The 26648-nt window shown below is 35.0% G+C and overlaps 1 protein-coding gene and 1 pseudogene across 9 annotated transcripts in view; one reads left to right on the top strand and one right to left on the bottom strand.

Moving 5' to 3' along the window:
* The window catches only part of UIMC1 (ubiquitin interaction motif containing 1), a 105317-nt gene that overhangs the window by 69868 nt on the left and 8801 nt on the right, over positions 1 to 26648 (bottom strand). For 4 of the 9 annotated variants that reach the window (XM_016158315.2, XM_016158310.2, XM_016158313.2 and 1 more), the window contains exon 1: positions 516 to 670. In XM_016158315.2, coding sequence (XP_016013801.1) covers positions 516 to 662 — 147 coding nt within the window. In that variant the 5' untranslated portion in view covers positions 663 to 670. Of the gene's footprint in view, positions 1 to 515; positions 671 to 11459; positions 11483 to 12221; positions 12363 to 21898; positions 21948 to 26648 lie in introns of those variants that run through there. The other 5 variants (XM_016158308.2, XM_016158307.2, XM_016158309.2 and 2 more) reach the window with 4 other exon arrangements.
* LOC107517528 lies at positions 4841 to 5152 on the top strand (annotated as a pseudogene).

Raw genomic sequence — 26648 nt, forward strand, 5'->3', positions numbered from 1 at the left:
AATAAAAAATGGTTTCTAAGATTAGGGAAATGTTCTAAATCTGTACTACCTAATACAGCGGACTAATACAGATTCATGTGGCTTTAATCACTTGAAATGTGACTAGTGCAACAGAGGAACTAATTTTCACTTTTATTGAACTTTAATTAAATTTAAATAGCTACAGGTAGCTAGTTTCTACCATATTGGATATCTAGAGACTTAAAGAACATTTACATCACTTTCCAGACACATGAAAATTAAGATTTATATTTGATGTAGATTATTCAAACAGTTTTAAAATATCATATTGGGTTAGTAATACTACAAAACAGAGGAACTATAATCCATCCTTAGCCAAACAGTATGATTACTTTCTGTTAAGTAATTCTTAATTCCATTTACAAATCAAATTGAAGCTGAGTAAAAATTACATGGTCAGGCAAGCTGGCATTAAGGTTTAGCCACAAAACAAACCAATCTTGGTTAAGAAAATCTAGTTTGAGACCTAGGGCTCCACGCTTCAGAATACTGACCTCTCCATCACTATCAGATATCACAATGAATGCATCCTCAAGTTTACGCTTCCTCTTCACATTGACAGGACTGGTAGTTTCTACATCTTTCTTTTCCAGATTCTGAACTTCAGAGGTTTCTTTAACTTTTTTCTTTCTCCGTGGCATCCTTTTGTCTGAAATACAAGGACAAATAATATACTTAAAGCCTAAGCTTTCTAGATTCTATTTGTAATTTAGTCATGTAAAAGAAAAAGATAACTATCTAAAAAAAGTAAAAAGATGAAATTCTGAATTTTTCCACTAATTAAAATTTATATTTTTCCTACAGAGGAAAATATATAAATCTCACCTCTAGTGAAATTTCTTTAGGAGTAATATACCTTATCCTAGTTCCTTAAATATTAACTTAAATAATTGGTTTATTGACTACATATTAGTTTATCTAAAATATTTTTTAAAATACCAATGCCTCAACCTGACAAAGGACATCTCCAAAAAATCCACAGCTAATATCATACTTAAAGGTAAAAGACTGAATGCTTTCTCTTTAAGACAGTAACAAGACAAGAATGCCGGCTCTCATCATTCCTCCTAAACATTATACTGGAGATTCTAGACAGGTCAATAATTCAAGAAGAAATAAAAGACATCCACATTACAAAAGAAGAAGTAAAACTACTGCTATTTGCAAATGATATGATCTTGTATTAAAAAAAATAAACAAACTAAGAAATCCACAAAAAAACTTATAACTAATAAATGAGGTCAGTAAGATTGCACGATACAAGGTCAATATACAAAAATCACTTGTATTACTATCCACTAGCAATAAACAATCCAACAATGAAATTTTAAAAATTCAATTTCTAATAGCATCAGAAATAATAAAGTGCTTAGGAACAAATTTAATGAAGTGTAAGAGTTGCACCTGAAAACTTAAAAATATATTATTGAAAAAAAAATCTAAATAAATGAAAAGAAATCTACTGTTCATGAATTGGAAGTCTTGATATTGTTAAGAGAGCAATATTCCCCAAATTGCCCTACAGATACAAAATAATCCCTAATAAAATCCCTGTTGGAGTTTATTGTGGAAATACACACTAATCCCTAAATTCACATGGAAACATAAGAGTCCCAGAATAGGCAAAGCAATCTTGAAAAAAGGAAGAAGTTGAAGAACTCACAGATCTTGATTTCAAAACTAACTACAAAGCTACAGTTTTAAGACACTGTGGCAATGGCACAAGGATAAAGATTAATGAACAGAACTTAAAATCCAGAAAAAACTCACACATTTACTATCAACTTTCGACAAAGGTGCCAAGATAATTCAATGCAGAAAGTATAGTCTTTTCAACAAATGTAGATACCCACACACAAAAGTATGAAATTGGACCTTTATAACACATGTACAAAATGCTGCAAAAAACGGATCAAAGACCTAAATGTAAGATTCAGGTAAAATTCTTAAGTGAAACACAATCATAAATGTCTGTGATCTTGACTAGGCAATACTTTGTTATATATGACATCAAAAGCATAAGCAACAAAAAGAATAGATAAACTGGACTTCATCTAAATTAAAAACCTTAACATAAAGGTGCTTCAATTCATGATATCAAGGGAAAGAAAAAAATTGGAAAAAATACTTGCAAATCATCTATATAATAAAGTAATTGTATCCACAATATAAAGAACTCTTGCAACTCAATAGTAAAATGACAAATAAACCAATTTAAAAATGGGTAAAGGATCTGAATAGACATTTCTCCAGAGACAAATATTAAGCACATGAAAAGATTCTCAATGTCATTAGTGATCAAGGAACTACAAAGCCTACTACGATGGCTATTTTTAAAAAAAAAATAAGAGAGAGAAATTGTTGAGGAGGATATGGAGAAACTGAAACCCTAGGACAAAGTTGATGGGAACGAATGATGTAGTAATACACATTATAACATGAATGAATTTTGAAAACATGTTACATGAATGAGCCAATCATAAAGGCCCAAATATTGTACGACTATTTATATGAAACATCCAGAATAGGCAAATTTGTAGAGACAGAAAGTAGATTAATATTACTAGGAGCTGGAAAACAGGGAAATGTGGATTGACTGCTTAATGTGTATGGGGTTTTGGGGGACATGATCAAAATGTTTGGGAATTATAAACTGGTAACAATTGCACAATAATCTGACTGTACTAAAAGCCACTAAATTGTACATTTTTAAATGGTTAAAATGCTAGGTTTTATGTTATGTGAATTTTACTTAAATTAAATTTTTAAAAAACTCCCCAGATGATCTTATTTTATAACCAAGCAGAGAATTACTGGCTTAGTCAATGATTTCAATAGAGCAACCTTAACTGTCTTATAAATGTCTCAAATAGTTTAAGACAGTTGTTACATCTCATTATCAAAAAGAATCTGTACAATCTTAGCATTAAGGGAGGACAATAATACACCCATATGCTTCTATTACAGGGTCATTTACAAAATCATTTCCTATTCTTAGAAGTGTAAACACAAATTTATTTTCTATTCGTAATGCATATTCTTAAATGATTTAAGTCTTGAAAAAACAGCAAAAATCACATAGAAAAAAATTTTAACTACATATAAATTTTTTAATTCTGTATTTAAACATCTAAAGTAATACAGAATTAGAGAAATACAGCATATATAAAAGTAATACGGAATTAGAGAAATACAGCATATCTACTACATAAAAAGTACATACAAATTGATCCTCCCATATTTCTCATTAACTTGTACATTTCCACCACTACCCTAGTCCAAGCTACCAACAACTCTCATGTGGACAACTGTAAAAGCCTCTTACGTGGGTTCCTTACTTTCACTCTTTCCCCACTTCAATCTGCTCTACACACTGAAGCTGTTAATTTTTCAAACTGCAAATCTTAAATTACTCCACTACTTAAAAACTTCAGCATCTCACTGCTTTCATAGTTTTGCCCTTAACATGGTCTACAATATAAGCCCTATATTACCGAATTCCTGCCGGATTTCTGATTTTCTCTAAACTCTCCCTCAATTCTTAAGCCATAGCCATACTCCTACTCCTTTCTTCTCACAGGGCCTCTGCACATGCTCCTTCTGCCTGAAAGATTCCACTTCCCTTTACCTATTTTATTCCTTCTCATCCTTGAGATCTCAACTCAATTATAAGCTTCTCAGAGAAGTCTTCCTTGAACACTAAAATTGGTCAAATATCTCTACTACATAGTCTCAGTGCACCATGGACCTCACCTTCAAATGTTATCACAGTTGTAATTACACATGTGTGACTTTTAAGGCAATACACCTTTCTTTCCCAATAGACTGTAGGCTTCAGAAAGGTAAGGGTAATCTACCCAGCACCTAGCACATTTTCTGGGAATTAGCAAGTGATCATTATATACTTATTAAATAAATAAATTAAATTAAATTTAGAACAGTGGTAAAATTATATTTGTCCTTTACTCAAACTTCTTCCAACTCTTGCTAGGTTTATAATTTTAAAATAATATTCAAAAAATCTTGCTATATTTTGTACGTTTTGTTAAATTCATAACTATATCTTTTTTGAGTAATTAGTGAAAGAAATCAAAATTCTAAATAAATGGAAACATCATGCTCATGGATTGGAAGATTCAACATAGTAAAGATGTCAATTCTTCCCAAATCCATCTTAGACTTAATGTAATTCCTATAAATATCCCAGCGAGATTTCTTGTAGACTTAGGCAAGCTTTTACTAAAATGTACATAAAAAGGCACAAGCCTTAGAATAGCTTAAACAATCTTGACAAAAAAGAATAAAGTGAAAGGAATTACTCTACTAAATAGCAAGACTTACTATAAAGCTATAGTGATCAAGATAGTGTGGTACTGGTAGAAGAAGAGACAAAAGATCAATGAAGCAGAATAAAGAACTCAGAAATGGATCAAAAATATGTTCAAACTCATTTTTGACAAAACTTCAAACCCAATTCAGTGGAGGAAGCCTTTTCAAAAATGAACATCCACAAGCAAAAAAATAATGAACCTTGACCTAAAAGTCACACTTTATACAAAATTAACTCAAAATTAATCATATTAAAACTACAATGAGATAGTACTACGCACTTGTCAAAGAGGTAAAGTTTTAAAATAGTCACACCACCAGATGCTGACAACTATGCAAAGAAACTGGTTCACTCATATAATACTGGTGAGACTGTAAAATGGTACAACCACTACAAAAACAGTTTTGGCGGTTTCTCTAAAAACTGGACATGTAGCAGGTCCCAGCAGCCCAACTTCCCAAAGGCACCCGGCAGGCGCCTGCCACCACAATGCCCAAGAGGAAGGTAAGCTCCACCAAGATGGCAGGAAAGGAGGAGCCCAAGAGGTTGGCTAGGTTATCAACTAAACCTGCTCCCGCAAAAGCGGAAATGAAGCCAAGGCAGCAGGAAAGGATAAATCATAAATCAGCAAAGTGATCAGCAAAGTGCAAACAAAAGGGGAAAGTAAAGCAAATGGAAAACAGACAGAAATGGCTAGCCACAAACCTAAAGCAGATTTAACCTGCAGAAAACAGAAAGTGAAAACAAGGAGAGTCCAGCCTCTCTGATGAAGCAGGAGAAAAAGAAGCCAAATCTAATTAATATCACATACTATGTCTTATCAGTGGTCTCTGTCACCCTTTCTGTACAATCCAGAGGAACATAGTTTTATCAACTATTTAGTAAATGCCAACGTTTTTAAGAAAGAGGGAATTAATTCCATCTCAACCCATTTTTTACGTGTAAATGTTTATTTTTAAGAGGTAAAATTATTTACTGGTTGTTTATTTTTTGGTCAACCAGAAAATAGTGGGATATTGTATATATAAAGCTTTGATGGTCTTGAGTGTCAGCTTAACATTCCATAGATGGGTATAGTTTTACATTGTGTAATACAAGTCACACTAAATAGAGATTTGGAGTCATTCATGCATTTAATATGTCTTGAACACTTTAAATTACTCCTTTCTCCATGTTTCTGGTAGAACTGTTTCCTAAAGAAATCCACTTGATCTTGGCTCTCCCTGTCAGAATTTCGTGCACTCTAATATCTCTGTCTGGTAGTCCAGTTTCCCTAGTAACCTGTTAATGTGCTGTTAAGATTGAAAATGTGATTATGTAGTGGATATGATATAAAGTTGTGAATTAGTGAGACTTTGATATAACAGCATATCAACATTTGAAGATATTGGCACTTCATATTCTATTAAGGAAAATTAGCCTCCAAATTTAAGCTGGAAAGTCACTGGAATAACTTAGGAAAGATTCATACGTATACGACTTTTTAGGTTTTTGGTACATACGTTAAGAATTATGTACAAATTGAAATGCCTGTGTACTTATCCTCAAAACAACCACTAAAATCTTGACTATGAAAGAAAAAACTGAATATGCAACTTTCAAATAACTCAATAATTGCACAAATAACTCAATAATTGGCACTTATCTCAGAGAAATAAAAACTATGTTCACATACAACCTGTATACAAATGTTCACAGAAGCTTTATTTATAACAGCCAAAAACAGAAATCCATCCAATATCCTTCAACAGGTGAATGGCTTAACTGTGGTGTATATACACAGTGGAACATACCCAGCAATAAAAAGGAATGAACTACTGATTCATACAGCAATTTGGTTGCCTCTTCAGGGAATTATGTTGAGCAGAAACAGACAAGCCCAAAATGATATATACTTTATGACTCCATTTATGAAATAATTTTGAAATGACAAAATTTTAGAAATACAAACAAGATTAATGGTTGCCAAGGGTTAGGGACAGGAGAGGGTAGGTGCAAGAGGAAGGTGGATGTGGTTAGGAAAAGGACACTTGTGGTGTTGAAATTTTCTTGACTATGGTGATCACTACACGAATCTATACAGGTGATAAAATTATAAAAAATTAACACCACACACAGAAACACCCAAATGTATACAAGTAAAGTGGGGGAAATCTAAACAAAATCACTGGATTCTATCAATGTCAGTATCATGGTTGTGTTATTGAGAGAATCTGGGATTCCAATTCAAGATAGTGTGTTAGATGATCCAGTACTTCCCTCTTCCCAGGACACACCAAATCTACACCTACATGGAGATCAATTGCTGCTGGGGGGCGGGGGGAGGGAAATTAGCCAAGCAACTCCTACACACCAGGCAAACTGAGCAAATCTCACTTCAAAGCAGATAGGAAAGTCTGGAACACAATCTCACCATAAATTCTGTCCCCAACACAGGGGCCCTCAGTGAGGAAATAACTAAAAATCCCAAGCAAACTCCCTGGGAAGTGAAGGGTCTGAAACAGAGTAGCTGAATAGATTTTTTTTTTTTTTTTAAGACCCATCTACATACAGCCTTCAAGAGAGTCACTTCAGATAAAAGGACACACACAAACTGAAAATAAAAAGATGGGAAAAGATACTGAATTAAGTCTGGTAACTGAAAGCCCAAAAGTGACTACTACTGCAAAGTGACAAAGTAGAGAGAGAAAGAACTGAGTACAGAATAGTGCTAATTATTTTAACTTAGATGAGAGAAAGGGCGGGGCAGAAAAGATGTCAGAATTAGGAGGAAACTTAGTTAAGCAGTGTCAGACACTAATTTGCCAAGATGGCTGGTGAAATGAAAGTTGAGAAGCAGCACATGGATTGGATGTTAAGGATATTTTTGATGATTCTAAAGAGAGAGCAGATTCAGATTCTACAGTCTATTATCTATGAAAAACCCACAGTTAATATACTTAATGGTAAAAGACTAAAAGCTTTTCCCTTATCAGGTACAAGACAAAGATGTCTATTCTCACTACTTTTTTCAACACTGTACTGAAGGTTCTAGCCAGCGTAACTAGGCTAAAAAAATGAAAAGGCATCCAGATTGGAAAGGAATAAGTAAAACTATCTCTATTCTCATGTGCAAAGATATTATATATAGAAAATTCTAAGGAATCCTCTAAAAAATTGTTAAAATAAACAAGTTCAGCAGGTTACAGGATACAAAATCAATAAATGAAAATAAATTGTATTTCCATACACTTACAATAAACAATCTGAAAACAAAATTAAGAAAATTTTATTTACAACAGCATTGTAAGGAATAAAATATTTAGGCAAAGATTTAACAAAAGACCTTCAAAACTTATGCTCTGAAAACTCTAAAACATTTTGAAAGAAATTAAAGACGATCTAAATAAATGGAAAGACATCCCATGTTAAAGAATCAGAAGACTCAGTATTAAGATGTCAATACTCCTAAAATTGACAGATTCAATGCAATCCCTAATTAAATACTAGGGGTTTTTTTGGTGGAAATTGATGCGCTGATCCTAAAATTCACAGAGAAATTCAAGGGTCCCAGAATAGTCCAAACAATCTTAAAAAAGAAAGAACAAAAACAGAGGACTCATACTTTCTGATTTCAATACCTACCACAAAGCTACAGTAATTAAGACAGTGTGGCACTGACAGAAAAAATAACATATAGATCAATGGAATAGAACTGAGAGCCCAGAAATACATGTTCACATCTACAGTCAACAGATTTTCAACAAGGGTGCCAAGACCATTCAACAGGGAAAGAATGGTCTTTCTAAAATGTGCTAGGAATAGATGCAAAGGAATAAAAGTGGATCCCTACCTCACACCACACAAAAATTAACTCAAAATGATGCCAGACTTAAATGGAAGAGCTATAATTATAAAACTCACAGAATAAAACTATGCATAAATCTTCATAAACTTGAATTAAGTAATGGTTTCTTAGATATAATATCAAAAGTACAAGCAAAAAAAGAAAAACTAGATAAACTGGACATGATCAAAAATTAAGAATTTTTATGCTTCGAAGGACACTATCAAGAAAGTAAAAGGATAGCCCACGGAACAGAAGAAAATTTTTGCAAAGAACATATCTGATAAGGGACATGTGCCTAGAATATATTGTAAAACAAAACAAACAAACAAACAAAAAAACCTTACAACTCAAAAATAAAAATGCAAATAACCCAATAAAAATTAGCCAAATGATCTAAGTACACATTTCTCTAAAGATTTACAAATGGAAAATAAGCACATGAAAAGATGTCCTGCATTATTAGCCATCGATGAAATACAAATCAAAACCACAATGAAATACCACTTACACCCACCAGAATATCTATAATCAAAAAGGCATATAAAGTGCCAAGTGTAAGCAAGAACATGGAGAAACTGAACTCTCATAGGCTGCTGGTGAATATGTAAAATAATGAAGCTTCTTTGGAAAACAATCTAGCAGTTCCTCAAAATGCTAAAATTAAGAGTTATAATACAACTTGACAATTCCACTCCTAGGGAAACAGCCAAAAGAAATTAAAACGTACCACAAAACATTGTACACAAATGTACACAGCAGCATTATTCATAAGAGCCCTAAACTGGAAAGAACACAAATCTCCAACTGATGAAAGACTAAAATGTGATATATCTATCTATACACAAGAATATTATCTGGCAATAAAAAAGAATAAAGTACTGACCCGTGCAACAACATGGATGAAGCTTGAAAACCTCATGCTAAGTGAAAGAAGCCAGTTCCAAAGGACCACAGATTGCATGATTCCATTTATATGAAATATACATTTTGGTAATTCTGTCGAGACAAAAAGCAGACTAGTGATTCCTTTGGGCTGAGTGGGATTGAGTACTGATGGCTTAGGAGTGCGGAATTTCTCTTTGGGCTGATGAAAATGTTCTTAAATTGAGTATTATGATGGTTATACAACCATGAAAATACTAAAAGCCATTGAATTGTACACTTAAGTGAATGAATTACATGGTACATGAATTATAGCTCAATAAAACTGTTAAAAATCAACGTATGATGACAAAGTCAGAACACTGGTTACCTCTGAAGGGTACTAACTGGGAAGGGGCACAAGGGAGCATTCTAGAGTGCTGAAAATGTTCTATATCTGAATTTGAATAGTAGTTATTTGGATGTACACATTGAGCAATGCAGTTAAGATTGGTTCTCTTCACTACATTAAATGCCTTCTTAAAAGTTTTTTAGTAATTAATGTAATTAATAAGTATTTGTGAATGTTTTAATTAATCCTAAGAAATATAAGGAAACATAGTTCAGAGAACTTGCCTGAAGTCACAAAGCAGAAACCTGCACTTGTCTCATCTTCAAAATCTGACTCCAATACTCTACGCCTTAATCTTTAAACTTCTAACTACAACTGCTCCCTGATGTACAGCATGCACACATAAATATTTGCTGAATAGCATAAAGTGCACGTTAAAATTATTAAATGATATATAAAGACAAATAAGGACAAAAGTATTATAGAAGGAAGCAATATAGAGGATAATAAAACTTAAGGTGATCCCTGAATCTAAGAGAATAGCATGAATAGGGCTTTGAAATAGGACTTAGCACAGTGGAAAACTGGAGGACTCATAGTGCCCTAAGAAAACATCTTATATGGAATAGTTTCCACCTTATTAAATGTTTTCTGTACCCGAGTTATTTAAACCAATATGCTCCAATCAGATAGCAAGAGTAGCTAACCACCAAATATATGTATATAATATCTTAGATAGGTAAATTAAAAAAAAAAAAAAACACCTCTTTTCCTAGCACAGAACCACCAGTAGGCTCAAAGTGGTTTTCAAAGAATCACAGCAAATAAAGGGTCAACAAGAAGCATTAAGTAGAGGCACCTCGCAGATAAGATTCCAAAATTCCAGTGGTTCATAAGATTTAGCCACACAGTTTCCACACTAATTCTAAGGGTAAAAAGGTCACAGTTCAGCCAATGACCTTTAATAAACAAGCAAGCCAGCATATAGTTTAAATTGCTACCCTTCGAAATGAAGAACTCACTAAAATAATAGCCTATCTTCAATTACTCAAACTGAGACTATAGAATGAATTACCACTAAGTGTCTGCAGAGGAGGAGTCTGGATGCCAACAGCCTCTTCATAATCATGACTGTTAGGAATAAAAGAATGCTCAAGCAGGAAAAGTGACCCAATAGTGAGATTTGTTATTTATTTCACAAATAGCATTTTTAATAGTGTTCTTGCAAATCTCCAATTTGGGTATTATTTGTCTTTTCCCCTTAGCCATTCATTATCTTGATCTGAAGAACAATCATTGACAAGGTAATTTAAAATTCTGACATTCTACCTACCAAACCTGTCAAAATTCCATGGGGGAAAAGGGACCTTAACAATGATACTTCATGAATGATTGACTCTTACCCCTAAATAAGTCACTCTTTTAAGAAATCTGGTACCAAGCTCTTCATCACCTGATCAAATCAGCTTGTTTCTCTATTTTAAAAAGAGAAAGTAAATATACACCTACCTACCTACTCATACACCCGATACTTTACTTCCCAGTTCACATTCAGCTGCAGTTTAGGACAAGTGTGTAGCAGAATCCAAACACTCTGAGTAATAACTAGACTGTAGTTATTTATTTAGTCCTTGGACACTACTCTAGGTACCTCACACACATTAATTATAGAGGTTATTCCTCCCAAAAACTCTATGCGATATCATTATTTTACGCTATTTTTATAAATGATTATCACTATTTTACGTTAGGAAAATTATTCAAAACCAGTTGGTAAGTGTTTACGCTGGTAAATAACTATATTGAATTGAAGCTCAATGTGTTTGATTCCAAAATGGACATTCTTTGATCCAACTACAAAGCACTTCCTCCTCCCTGACGGTGGGGGGGGGGGGCGGACAGAAACATAAACCATCCAGTTTTTCCTGGGTGTTACGTATAGCTCAGTATGACAGTGACTAAATACAAAAACATTAGAGTCAGGCTGCCTGACTTCAAAATAAGCTCTACTACTTCGGAGATGTGTGAATTCGATCATCTGTAAATTGAAGAAAACATTCCCATACCTATTAGCGAGGATTAAACACATGCGCACGAGTAAAAGGTTTGAAACACTGTCACTGTACGAAGGGGAAACGCACCAATTCTGCTGGAGGGGAAAGAGGTATATGATAAATATTTCCCAGGAAAATCTTTTTTTCTGGCCAAATAACTAGTGAATGCCAGAAACGCTCCCCGACAAAAGAGAAGCCCGGAGGGAGGGGCGTAAGGCCGCAGCGGCGGAGCGGCCCAGTGGTCCTCACGCCCAGGAGGCAGGACGAAGCCTCCTCCGGGATTCCGCGTGAGGCAGTCGTCTTCGAGGGGCAAGTGAGGTACAGAGCCCTTCAGTGTAGAGCGAGAAGTACTGAAGAGGACACCCAAGATAATGAAGGCCGAACGCCATCCGCCGCCCCCCGGGGATGAAGGCGAAGAGCTCGGAACCCAAGGGCGGAAGCCCACTCCCGCGTTGGAAGGCGCCCACCGGCGTCATGAGGGGCCCATCCCCAACGTCTCAAAGGGCCCACGCAGGCGTTGGGAGGTGCCAACCCGGTGTCTCGAGGGGCCGTCCCCGGCACTCGAGGTATCATCTCCGGCGTCCCGAAGGGCCCACCCCGGCGTCGAGAGGCGCCCACCGCAGTGTCACGAAAGGCTCGCCTCAGTGTCGAAAGTGTCCTACCCCCGCGTCAGAGGCTCCCTTGAGGGTGAGGAATGGGCCGCGACCCCCGTGAGGGAGAGAGAGAGGCGGGTAGAGGGCGGGCTGAAGGTATTAGGAGGCGACAGGTACTCACCCACCGGCCGGCGCCGCTCCGCCGAGCCCCTCCTCCAGGGCGCTGGGTGATCGCGAGCGTTCGCGGCACGTCAGGAGGTGGGGGGTGGGCGGGCGCGCGCGCAAAGCTGACCGCCGCAGCGAGGAGCCGCGTTCTCCGGGCGTGCGCAGGCGCGGGCGTCAGGGGACGGAACCAACGCGCACCGCGGGGGAAAACCACCGCCAGGACGTACCAACTGCGCGAGACGGGGGGTGCCGTCCGATCACCAGCAGCAGCCGTGGTCCTCTCCCGATGCTCTCGCAGCATGCCCGTTCGCTGTATCATTTGCTTTCACTTTGAGAGAAACTAAAGAGCAGCACAGGGCCACCACAACACTACAGTAAGTCCTTAAAGTCTCTACCACATCAAGCCTCCTCTGGCACTTTGTTATCATGTATCTACAGTTAATACTGAAATTACCTGTTCGTTTGACCACTTGAAAATTATCTCGGTAAATATTAAAGTCTGATCATTTCAGGGGAGGGAGTGAATCGAGGAAATGGAAACTCTTAGAGATGTCAGGTGGAAAAGTAAAATCAGAACAGCCACTTTAGCGCTATTTCAAATGTGCATTTTATGACCCAGCAATTTCATGTCTAGAAAAGTACAGAAAGAAACTGCTACAGGTGTGCACAAATAGACATGTTCATGTTCAACCCTTCCTTGCAAAAAATATAAACAATGGAATGTTCAAAAAGATATGAATAAATAACATATTCCTGCGATAAAATATTACAACAAATAAAACTAATGATTGAGTCCTATAAGTAGCAACATTTGATAGCTCGAGTTATTGAAATATCAACATGCCAACAAATGTGAAGTGACATGTAAATTTGAAAATATATAGAATGACAGTTTATACTGATTATGGAAAATGTATGTGTGTATAGAAAATGATCTAGATGGATAGATGAACACATACTGTGATAATGATACGAGGGCAAGAGAAGAAGGGGTGGAACCTAAGATGGATAGTAGAGGGGATAAATAGGACTTCAGGTCTGTCATGATTTCTTTTAAAAAAAGAAGCCTAAAAATAACAATGTTAAGAGTTGGGTGGTGGAACTATACATTATTTTTCAGTACTTTTTTTGTAACATTTAATTTTGCAATGCCCTTTCTCTATCCCAAGTCACCTACCTCCAACTGATCCTCCAAATTCCAGCTCAACCACTTCATCTGCCTTCTCTAACTCCAGTTCATTTCTCCTGCTTGCTTTCCTCAGCTTCTGGGACTTTTGATCACCCCTGGTATAGTGCAATGATTTGTTATATGCATTAATTTCTTAGAAGATTGTGGGCTCTCTGAAGACATGATCCACATAACCTTAGCAAGTAGCAAAGAGCCTGGCCAAAAGCAAACACTCAATACATGTTGATCGAACTGAACTATGAAGGAGAGAGATCAGAAAAGGTTTCAATGCAGGGCCAGAAAGGTCCTTTTAGAACATCTTACTTCAAAGAATGGTGATACAATTGTTACTGGCAGCCATATAGCAACCCTGAGGAGAGCCAACTTATGTTAGGCAGCCTCTAAGGGGGCTCCCAATCACCCTGCCTCCTGGCAATCACACTCTTGTGTAATCCCCTCCCCACCTTGAGGGTGCTACACATAATGACTCATTTTTTAAAAACATAATAAGGTAGAGTGATGGATGTCATTTCCAAAACTAGGTTATAAAAAGGCTGTGGCTCCTTCCTTGGCACTCTCACCCTCTGGATTTGCTCATTTGGAGGAAATCGAAATGCCATGTCATAAGGCAATCATGTGGAGAGACCCACAGGTAGCAAAGTATTCCCCCCACCTACTCACCCAAGTAACAGCTTAACAACGACCTCATAAGATACCTTAAGTCAAAGGCACCTCCAAGCTAAGCCATGCCCAAATTCTTGACCCACAAAAACTGTTTAAGTTTTAAGCCACTGAATTTGAGATAATTTGTTATATAACAGAGAACTAATACACAACTTAGAAAAAAAAAAAAAAAGGGTGAGGGCCCTGGATCATATACCTGGAGGCTGTTCCACTTCAGGCTTTCTGTGATGTGAGATAACGAATGTCCTTAATATTTACATCACTATGAGTTATGTTTTCTGTTACTTACAGTAGATGACATCCTAATTGATATCAATCTGAATGTCCATCAGTAAAGGAATGATATATTACATAGTATAATATATTCATATAATAGAATAACATCAAACAATTAAAAGAAGTGAACTAGATCTATGTATCATCATAAATAGATCTCAAAAAATGGTAACTTTAAAAAGCAAGTTGCAAGATGATGCAAGCTCCATGAGAATAAGACTTTATGGTATATATTTTTGTTTCTTTAGAATCGTACTTAATACATAGTATAGAAGAATGCTCAGCCTGATTCCATGTATGTGAGCACACACTCTTACAGAATATCATGTTTTTAAGGTAACAGATACATGTAAAATATTTTCATAGGCCTGGGAGGATACATGAATACATAATAACCAGAACATATAGGATACTTCTGAAAAGGCAGCTAGAGGTCTAAAATTGGGATCAGACAAAGGGAACCTTAATATAGCCATAATGTTTTGATTTTATTTTTAGAACTACTATTGTGTAATTAAAGATGAATAAACTATATATTTATAAAGCAATCACCTTTTAGTGATTGCTACATCCAAGTTACCTAATGCTTCACTGCTGATCTCTTTATAAAGTTTCTCTTGCCATTTCTGAGTAGAACTTCTTGTCATTTTGAAAGTGGGTCATTTATTAATATTGGTAAAATGACTTAATTACAATTCCTCACATTCTATGTGGGGGCAGTACAGTCAGTGTAACAATCCCGGCCCCTTTCCACCTTACTCATGCCTCTTAGAGTAGGGCTTTGTCTGATAGGATTCAGGGAAGGAAATATACATGCTTCTCCCAGCGCTTTCTTCTTACTCTCTCCCTAATATGCCCACCTGCATGAAGCACACATTCTCTACTTTCTCCTAGAAGTTTTTCAGTACATCACACCACCCCTAACCTCTCCCATCTCCACCAAGAAAAGCCAAGACTGTTTAGATGTGCCTATAAAGAAGCAAGTCCATACAATTCAGGGTCGAAAATATAAGCAAGCTCACTTGGCTAACACTAATCTCTCAATTGGTTCTAATCCCGGGCAAGGAACAGGAGTATTATTTATTCACCTCCTCAAACCACAATAATTAAGAAGCTGGTATTTCTTCACTTTTTAAAAAAATGTAAGGCTATATATGTCTACACGTACAACTGTAATAAGAGAACAATACAGCAGCATATGTGAGCAGCATTCAAGAAAATACTAGATGAGTTTCAGGTATATGTGCATAGTACTTTTGTTAGTCATGCTGTAATCTTTTTTTTTAGTCTTAGCATTTATTGTATGTTTAGGTACCTTTTTAATCTATATGTATAAGGAATACACACCATTAGGTAGTGTTCTTGATTCCATTTTGAAACAAAAATTTCCCTTCTCTTTTTAAAGCTTCCAAATCAGTTTAATTGAAGAATAGCTTGAGGTTGCAGGCAAACTTCTTTAAAATTGTTATAATTAACAAATATCTATGTAAATCAAGATTTTTTTTAGATATTATGAATCAAAATAAAAGAGATGCTTTCAATAAATTAGATTATTCATTAGTGATTTAAAAGAGTGAAATAATCTAAACGTCCATTCCCAGAAGAATGGGACATCCAAATAATGGAGTATTACTCAAAAGTAATATGCAACAGCAAAACAAACAAAAATGCATACACACACACACAAGACAACTTAGAAACTATGAGCTGGTTATTTATTGAGAGTGGTTATCTATCAGGAGTGAGACTCAAAATGGAAAGATATGATGGGAGTAGCCACTAGAATGGAATGGAAATGTGGGGAGGGGAGATATTCTATGTTTTAACCTTTTTGGACAGTTTTAGTTTCAGAACCAAGTCAATGTTTTGGATACTAAAAAATAAAACCACAAGGATGGGGGGAAAACTCTAATTGGCATGCAAACAGAAACAAACCAAACTGTACTGCAGATTAATAACATAACCACACTGAAAAGGGTAGAAAAAACCAAATGCATACAAATGCATATATATACGCACATTTCAACACACACGTATGTATGTATGTATGTATGTAAGTATCCTAGATCTATGTACCGAGAGAACCTAGAAGAAATGACACACCAATAGCAATGGGAACACCTACCCCCCATCTCCCCCTGCCCAGATCTTCGTGCTTAAAAAACGATCTATATTACATGGAACTAGAGCTCTTCAGAAAAATGGCCTACTCCAGAGAAAGTACAGATGAGCCTAAATCTTCTGACTGTGCAAGAAAGTAAAGAAGTGCTCAAAGAAGGATAAGGACATTGTCAAACATATATATATAGCCTTTTTCCCATTTAGAAAAAAAAAATGCAGCTTAAATGCTATGTTTTCTAGGATTTGACATTTTCAGCAATCTACTAAAAACAGTGCTATAAATAGAACGATGTCATTTGTTTTCAAAGCTTATCTATATACTATAGCAATGCAAAAATAATAATAAAAGTGAGATATTTCATGGCAAACTTTGAGGGTAAGGTTAGAACTGTAATCTGTGAGTCATCTCAGGGTAAATGCTGCAGCCGCAAGCACTGCCAGCAAGTAGTCTCAGGGCAAACAGGAAAAGGGATAGGAGCCAACTTGAAGGGGTTTCTAATGTCCCATATTTATGGGACAATATGAACATCATAATAATAACAATAGTCATGGATTATAACTCATTAACAAAATAATTCTTGACTCTATAAGGATAAATAAAGGAGAAGGGATAACTCTTCCATTAGGTAGAACATCCATGAATAAATGTGAAAGGAATAATGAAATTAGAAAAACACCATTGGGCAACCTGCAGAGTAATCATTAAGGCAAGTGTCATCAATGAATGCTAAAACTAGTGATAGCGAAGTTGATGACTAACAGCTTTATATACTCTCAAAGAATTTCCTCACAAGATACTTATTAATGAAAAGGAAAAACGGTAACTTTACAGTAGAGAAAACTGGAGGGCACCACCTTAAGTAATCCAGCATATTATCACTAGTAATGAGATACATCAACATCATGCACAAACTATTATGATGCCTGTGGTATTGCTGCCAAAACTGTATAAACTTGAATCTAATCATGGAGAAACAGAGATAAGCCCAAGCTGAGGGACAGTCTACAAAATAACTGGTCTGTATTCTTTAAATGCATCAGTGGCATAAAAGACAAAAGCTGAGGAATTCTTCCAGACTAAAGGAAACTAAAGAGATATGACAACTGAATGGAACATATAATCTAGAATTTTATTTTGTTATAAAGGAAATTATTGGGACAGTTAGTGATATCTGAATAAGATCTATAGATTAGATAATACTATTGTGTCAATATAATCTTTTACTTTGATAACTATACTGTAATTATGTATGAAAATGTCCTTGTTTTTAAGATATACACACTGAAGTATTTAAAGAGGCAAAGTGACATTGCATCTGCAATTTGATCTCCAGTTGTTCAAAAAAAATATATAAAGCAGATGTAGAGAGAACAATAGAACTAAAGCAGTAAACTGTTAACATCTGGGAAATCTGAATGAAAGGCGTATGGGAACTCTTTATACTAGTCTGTCAAGTTTTCTGTAAGCCTGAAATGGTACCAAAATAAAAAGTTAAAAGGAGATGAGTAAACTATATGTTGATTCCAATACAAAGATTTCAATTGCTACTTTTAATGTCCGATTTCAAAATTTTGTCTTTATCTGGACTGCCTCATTGTCCTAATTAATTGATTTTATAAATAAAAATTTTGAACTTATAACTATATATTAATAAATGAGCACTTTTATCTCTTTCCAAAATTAGGAATCTGTATAGGATCATGTTTGAAAGAAAGAGTTCTACTCTCAAGCAAAGTAAATACTGATCTAGTTCAACTTTTCCAATTAACAGTTTGAGAAATTGAATCACAGGGAGGAAAGGTGACTAGTGACTTGCCCAAAGTTACACAGTTATAAACAAAGTTGAGACTCAAACACAAGGAGTTAACCCACAAAAAATGTTAACAATAAATAAGCACTAGAAAAAATGTGCAGCATCACTAATAATTAAATACAAAATAAAAGTCCCACAGTACATTTATTAAATTAACAAAAACAAGTAAAACATACAAAACTCAATGCTAACAGGATTCTAAGAAAATAAGTATATTTCCACATTAGGAATGCACTAGAAACAACTATAATCTTTCCAGAGAAATCCGGCAATAGCTGTCAGGAATCATAAAAAATATCATACTCTCGATCTGAGTAATACCACATTGGGGAATATACCTCAAGGAGATGATTCAAAAGAGAAAAGAACAGATTTGAACAAAGATGATTATAGTCAAACATTATGTTATAGCTAAAAACTAGAAAGTCCAAATGCTCACCCTTGAGAGAAATGCTAACTTGAAAAGGCCACAATAGAGCAATACAATAACAAGTTATTACACTATCACAGGGAATTTCAGATAGAGGACCTTACAGAAATGTGGCAAGAACCCTATCGAGTAAGGATAAGCTAAAGATAATAAATTCCCAAGAGATCCTTACACAATACAACAGCTAATAGACAATTTGTACATAAGTGCCAAAGAAAGAATAAATGTGGAATTAGTAGATGATTTAGACTTGGAATCTTCTTTTAGAATAAGACTTTCATTATTTAATGAAATCCATGTACAAGAGAAAAGGGAAGGGTGACCACAGCTAGAAGCCAATGACTACAACCCCTCAATCCTGACACAACAATGTGATAGTTTGTCTTGCTTTTTAAAAACAACTTCACTGAAATGTACCATAAAAGACATCTATTCAGTGGTCGATCTAGAGCACAATAGAGTGAAGAGTTCCACTGACCTACAACACACCCCTAATAAAAGTAGTGAAAATTATATAAAAACAACCATTTCAAGCCACTAGGGCAAACAGTACATGAAGAAATATAAACCAAAAAAAAAAAAAAAAAAAAGCTACAAAAATTCAGTAAGAAAGGTGAGAATCTGGCATTTGAGCCAAGATCATTCCCTCTCTTCTCCCTCTCAGCTCAGTGAGATAGCGATCACTTCCTCTCCAGATTGCTGCAAGCCAAGAACACAGGGTTCCCTTCTCAGCTCACAGTCCAAGGGCTTTCTTCCAAAAGGAGCAAAACATCACCATTTCTCATTCTGTCCCCAGCTACCTGTTGCTGAGGCTAAGTCCCAGATCAACATGGTGAAGAAATTGGGGCTCTCTTCTTCATCCCAACCCCCGCTAATAGAGTAGAGGCTCTAACTTGGATGCAGCACACTGAGAATACTAGGCCCTGATCACCTATGCCCCAGCTTGAGAGAGAGAGAGTAATCCCACATCAGGATAAACAAGTCAGGAGGTCCTCAGGCTGCTTTTCTCCCACAATACCAGATCCTCATACCCTAGAGAGGAAATGTCACTCAGAAAATCTTGCCATTGTTCCCATCTTGAGCTGCTCCAGAGTTGGCTTAGAGATTTTGCAAGAGGTGGGAGGGTGGCGGGGGAAGCAGGCACGGTTTGGAGGAGAGAACATAGCTCCTAATCGCTTCCCAAAGTCAAGCCCAAGGGTGCTCACAAGAACAGCAGTGGTTGTTTTGAGAAGAATCCAGATATAGGATAAACTGTACGCCAGCTAGTGTGCAGGAAAAAAAAAACAAAAACAAAAAAAAAAAAAACAGAAAATAAGACAGCTGGTAGGAGCCCGGCTCTCTAGAGTCAGAACAAATATCAAACACTGGCTTATTCTTTCAAAGGAGGCAGAATATCACTGAATTATTTTGTAGAGCAATTTATGCCCCAGGGCATTGTTGAAAATAATAGCAATCAGCTGGAAATTCGAGGAGTTTAACAGCTGGGTACCATCAGGAAAAGAGAAGAAGAGAGTCCTATGAAAATCACTGTCATGTCAGGGTGACTAAAATATCCAAAGCTGCACTTCCCTGAGGAGCAACATCAGAGACTTAACACTGATAAGGGGCAGGCAGTGGAAAGTAAATTTCACTAAAGTAATCCAACCTATCACTAAACAAACAAATAACAATAACTCCTAGAGAGCTGGGGAGACCAGTACTCAGAATTGCTATATTAGGGTTCTCCAGAGAAATTGAACCAATATGATATAGACAGGTTGATAGGTAAACAAATTGATTGTTACAGTTAGATAGACAGACAGACAGACTTATAATGAATTGGTTCATACAAGATTTGAAGGGTGAGTCAGCAAGCTAGAGACTCAGGAGAACTGATCTTTTTACTTCCACTTCAAGCCCAAAGGCAAGAGAATCAGGAGAGTTAATATAGTGTGATTCTCATCCAAAGGCCTGTTGGCCAGGCTTGAGATCCAGAAAGAGCCAATGTTTTGGTTTGGGTATGAAGGCAGGAAAAAAGCCAAGGTCCCAGTTCAAATGCAGTTAGAAAGGAAGCCATCTCTCTTACTCAGGAAAGCTCAGCTTTTTTGTCTGACTCAGGCCTTCAACTGATTAAGGTCAAAGAACATTAGGGAGAGTGATCTGCTTTATTCAGTCTACCAATATAAATGTTAATCATAAATAAAAACATCCTCACACAAACACCCAGAATAATGTTTGACCAAATATATAGACATCCAATGGCCCAGTCAAGTTGACACATAAAATTAACTATAACAATTGCTATTATAAATTATCTAAAATAGCCCGTTTCCAACAAAAAATTTGTAAGACATGTGAAGAAACAGGAAAGTATGATCCATACAATGGTAAAAAAGTAGGCACAAACAGAAATTTTGAAAGCAATCAGATGTCAGATATATCCAAAAAAGACTTTAAAGTAGGCATTATATACATATTCACAGAACAATAACAACAAAAAAAACAATAATTAAAGTGTAAAGGAGGGTATGATGACATTCTCATCAAATAGAGAATAGCACTAAAGAAATAAAAATTATTTTAAAAGAACCAACAGGAAAATCTAGAGTTGAAAAATATACCATCTAAAATCTTAAAAATTCACTAGAGGGGCATAACAGTAATTATAAACTATGAGAAGAAAGACTAAACGAACTTAAAGATAGATCAACAGTAATTATGCAAACTGAAAAACAGAGGGAAAAATAATGAAAAATAAACAGAACATCAAAGAAATGTGAGATATCATTAAGCACACCAACAAACATAAATAGAGTACCAGAAGGGGAGAAGAGTGTGAGAAAGGAAAGGAAGATATTAATGGCTGAAAACTTCCCAAATTCACTGAAAAATAATAACCTATACATCTAGGAAACACAACGAACTCCATGTAGGATAAACTCAAAAATGTCCACAGACATTTCATAGTAAAAAGGCTGAAAGTCAAAGACGAGGAGGAAATTCTGAAAGCAGCAAGAGAAAATGATACTTTACATAAAAAGGAACCCCAATAAGATTCACAGCAGAAACAATGGAGGCCAGAAGGCACTAAGATATTTATAGTGCACAAAATCTGAATTATCCAGCAAAGCTACCTTTCAGAAAGGAAAAGAAATAGAGATTTTCCGAGATTTAAAAAAAAAAAACATAAAAACTGAGAGAACTGTTGATAGTGGACTCACCTTATTGTAAATATTAAAGGAAGTTGTTCAGACTGAAAGCAAGTGACTCCTGAAAAAAGAAAAAATTGGTAAAAGCAATTATGTAATTTGACAGTATAAACATTTTCTTTTCTTAAATGATATAAAAACATCGCATAATATAATATGTACATATTGTTTTTCTGTTGTTTTTTTTTATACCTACAGCACTTGGTCTTCCTAGGTAGTCTCCCATCCAAGTATTAACCAGGCCCAACCCTGCTTAGCTTACAAGATCAGACAGAATGGGGCTTGTTCACGGTGACATGGCCGTAGACATATGTATTATTGGTACCTTAACATATAGAAATGTAATATATGTTATAGATTTGCTAATAACAGCAAAAAGAAATAGGTGAAAGCAAAACTCTGTTGGGCTAAGGAAATGACTAGAGATGGTAATGATTATAACATGTTTTCAGATTTACGACATTGGTAGATGTGACATGTGTAACAATCATACCACAAAAAAAAAAAAGAGAGAGAAAAAGGAAAAGAGCTATATAGGAATAGCATTTCTATATCACTGGAATAAGCTAGTATCAGAAGCTGAAGCTGATTCTGATGAGTTAAGATATATATGATAAACCCTAGAGCAACCATTGGAAAAATCAATAAAGAAATTAAAATGCTACTACAGAAAATCTTCACTTAATAAGCAAAACAAAAATCATTAAAGGAGAATAGAGGAACAAAAAATACATGACACATGACACGCAGAAAACAAAAAGTAAAATGGCAGATAAATCAGTAATAATATGTGAATGGGCTAAACAATACAATCAAAAGTAAGAAATTGTCAGACTGGATTAAAAACATGATCTAATTGTATGCTAACTCTAGGAAACATACTTTATATTCAAATACACAAATAAACTAGAAGTAAAGGACGTTAAAAGATATGTGATGCAAATGGTGACCATAAGAAAACTGGAATGGCAATAATGGTATACAAAATAGACTTTAAAGACAAAGAGGGATATTTTATAGTAAAAAAAAGTCAATATAACAGTTACAAACATGTAGGCATCTAATAACAGACCACCAAAATGCATGAAGCAAAAACAGAGAAATGAAAGGAGAAATAGACGACTCAATAAAATTTGGACACTCCAATACCCCACTTTCAATAATGGATAAAACAACTACACAGATGATCAAGGAAAAGAAGACTTCAACAAAACTGCAAGGCAATTAGACCTAACAGACAACTATAAACACTCCACTCAACAACAGGATATACATTCTTCTCAAGGGAACATGGAACATTCTCCAGGGTAGTTCTTATGCTAGGCCATACCAAAAAAAAAAAAAAAAAAAAAAAAAACAAAAAAAAAAAACCTCAAAAATTTAAAAGGACAGAAATAATTCAAAGTATGTTCTCCACCAAAATGGGAAGAAATTAGAACTCCATAGAGAAAAAATTGGGGAAACTCACAAATACAGAGAAATTAAACAATGCATTCCCAATCAATGAGTCAAAAAGGAAACTAAAAGAGAAATCAGAAAATACTTTGAGATGAATGAAAATTAAGATGCAACATACAGAAACTTATGAAATGCAGCGAAAGCAGTACTAACATAAAAACAGAGATGACTTATATTACTAGAAATGAAAGAGGGGACTTTATTATTGACTTTATAGAAATAAAAAGGACTATAAAAGAATACCATGATCAATCATAGGCCAAAATTGATAAATTAGATTAAATAGGCAAATTCCTAGAAAGATACAAAACAAAAACTGGCTCAAGAAGAAATAGACTATCTGAGTAATCTATAGTAAGTGAAGAGATTGAAGCAGTAATCCAAAAAATGTCCACGTAGGAAAAGTCCCAACCCTGCTTAGCCATGTCTTCATCACAAAACATTTAAAGAATAAATAATAACAATTTTTCAAAATTCTCCCAAAAATAGAAGAGGGAATACCTTAACTCATTTTATGGGGCTAGTATTACCCTTATATCGAAAAAACTATATGTAAAAAAACTATAGATCAATATCTCCTATGAATATGGTCGTAACAATCTTCAACAAAATACTAGCAAACCAAATCCAGCACCTTATAAAAAAATTCATACACCACAACCCACTGGGATTTATTCTACTAATGCAAATTTAGTTTAATAATCTGGAAACCAATAAATATAATACACCATATTAGTAAAACTTGATAAACCACATGACAATCTCAATAGACATAGAAAAAGCATTTGGCAATATCCAACACTTTTTCATGATTAAAAACTCAACGAATTTGGAATATAAAGAAATTAACATAATAAAGGGCATTTAAGAAAAACCCACAGCTAATATCATACTTAACAGTAAAAAACTGAATGCTTTTCCTCAAAGATCTGGAACAAGACAATAATGTCCACTCTCGCTACTTCTATGCAACATTATATTGGAGGTTCTAGCCAGGGTAATTAGGCAAGATAAAAATTTAAAAAGGCATCCATGTTGGAAAGGAAGAATAAAACTATCTCTGTTTTCAGATGACATGATCTTGTGTATATAAATTCCTAAGACATCCTTTAAAAAAACTATTAGAACTAACAAATGAGTTCAGCAAGTTTGCAGGATACAAGATCAATATACAAAAACAAATTGTATTTCAATACGCTTGCAATGAAAAATCTGAAAATGAAATTAAGAAAACAATATCATTTATAATACATCATAAGGAATAAAATACTTAGGCATAACTTTAAAAAAAAAGACATAGAGAACATATACTCTGAAAACTATAAAATGTTGTTGTAAGAAATCAAAGATCTAAAAATTGGGAAAATACCCCATGTTCACTATCAAAGGACTTAAGACTGTTAATACGGGCAATACTCCCAAACTGATCTCCAAATTCAACACTATCCCTATCAGAATCGCAGTGGACTTCTTTATAGAAATTGACAAGCTAATGTTGATATTCATATAGAATTGCAAGAACAATATTGAAAGAGAAGAAAAAAGAAAGAAGATTCACACTTGCCTATTTCACAACAAAGCAATGATACAAAGCAATGATAATCAAGACAGTGTGGTACTGGGAAAAGGACATATGGATCAACTGAATAGAACTGAGAGTCCAGAAATAAAACCATACATCTAAAATCAATTGATTTCAACCCAACAACCTTGAGACCAAAATTGGATATTTCTAAAACCATGCAATGGAGAAAAATCATCTTTCAACCAGAAAAAAAGAGAACAGATAATCACATAAAAGCAAATGAAGTTAGACACCTATACAATGTATAAAAATTAACTCCAAAACAATCAAAGACCTAAACTTAAAAGCTAAAATTATAAAACTCTTAGAGGAAAACATGGGTGATGATCTTCATAACCTTAGATTTGGTAATGATATCTTCAATATAACATTTAAAGCACAGGCAACAAAAAGCAAATTGACTTCATCAAAATTCAAAACTTTTGTACGTTAAAGGACACTATCAAGAGAGTAAAAAGACAACCCACAAATGGGTTAAAAATTTTGCAAACCACATATCTGATAAGGAATTAATTTCTGAGAATATATTTTTTTCAACTCTTTCATCTCACCAACAACAAAACACAAACAACCCAATTCAAAAATAGACAAAGGTCTTGAATAAACATGTCTCAAAGATCATATACAAAAGTCAATTCACATGTGAAAAGATGCTCAACATTATTTGTCAAATTAAAACCGCAATGAAATACCACTTCACATCTATTAGGACAGTTGTTATTTAAAAAATGGAAAATACCAAGTGTTGTCTAGGATGTGGAGAAATTGGAACTTCTTACATTCCTAGTGGGAATGTAAAATGGCGTAGCCACTGTGGGAAACTCTTTGGTAGTCCCTCAAAAAGATAAACACAGAATTACCATAAAATCTAGCAATTCCACTCCCTGGTATATACACAAAAGAACTGAAAGCAGAGACTCAAAATATATAAATCCAAATATATAAAAAACTCACAATACAAAAAAAAAAAAGCAAATAATCTGATTTAAAAATGGGTAGAACATCTAAATAGACGTTTTTCCAAAAATATATAAATAGCCAATAGGTACATGAAAAGGTGCTCAGCATCACTAATCATCAGGAAAATGCAAATCAAAACTACAATGAGATATCACCTAGCACCTTGTTAGAATAGCTATTATCAAAAAGACAAGAGATAACAAGTGTTGGTGAGGATATGGAGAAATTGGAACATGTGCACTGTTGACAGAAATGTAAAATGATATTGCCACTATGGAAAACAGTGTGGAGCTCCTCAAAAAATTAAAAATAGAATTACCGTGTGACCCAGCAATTCCTCTTCTGTGTATATATATCTCCAAAAGAATTTAAAACAGAGTCTCAAGGAGATATTTATATACCCATATTCATAGCAGCATTATTCACAATAGCTAAAACATGCAAGCAACCCAAGTATCCATTGACAACAGAATAGATAAGCAAAATGTGGTATATACATACAATAGAAAATCCAAACTTAAAAAGAAGGGAAATTCTGCAATCTGCTACAATATGGATAAACCTTGAGGATATTCTGCTAATGAAATAAGCCAGTTACAAAAAGAAAAATGCTATGATTCCATTTATATGAGGTACTTAAAGTAGTCAAATCTATAGAGATAGAAAGTAGAATGGTGGTTGCCAGGGACTGCAGTGAGGTAGGAATGAGGAGTTACTATTTAATGGGTATAAAGTTTCAATTTTACAAGATGAAAAGAG

The sequence above is a fragment of the Rousettus aegyptiacus genome, unplaced genomic scaffold (genome assembly GCF_014176215.1).
Source record: "Rousettus aegyptiacus isolate mRouAeg1 unplaced genomic scaffold, mRouAeg1.p scaffold_m13_p_7, whole genome shotgun sequence".
In the NCBI taxonomy this organism is placed as follows: Eukaryota; Metazoa; Chordata; class Mammalia; order Chiroptera; family Pteropodidae; genus Rousettus; species Rousettus aegyptiacus.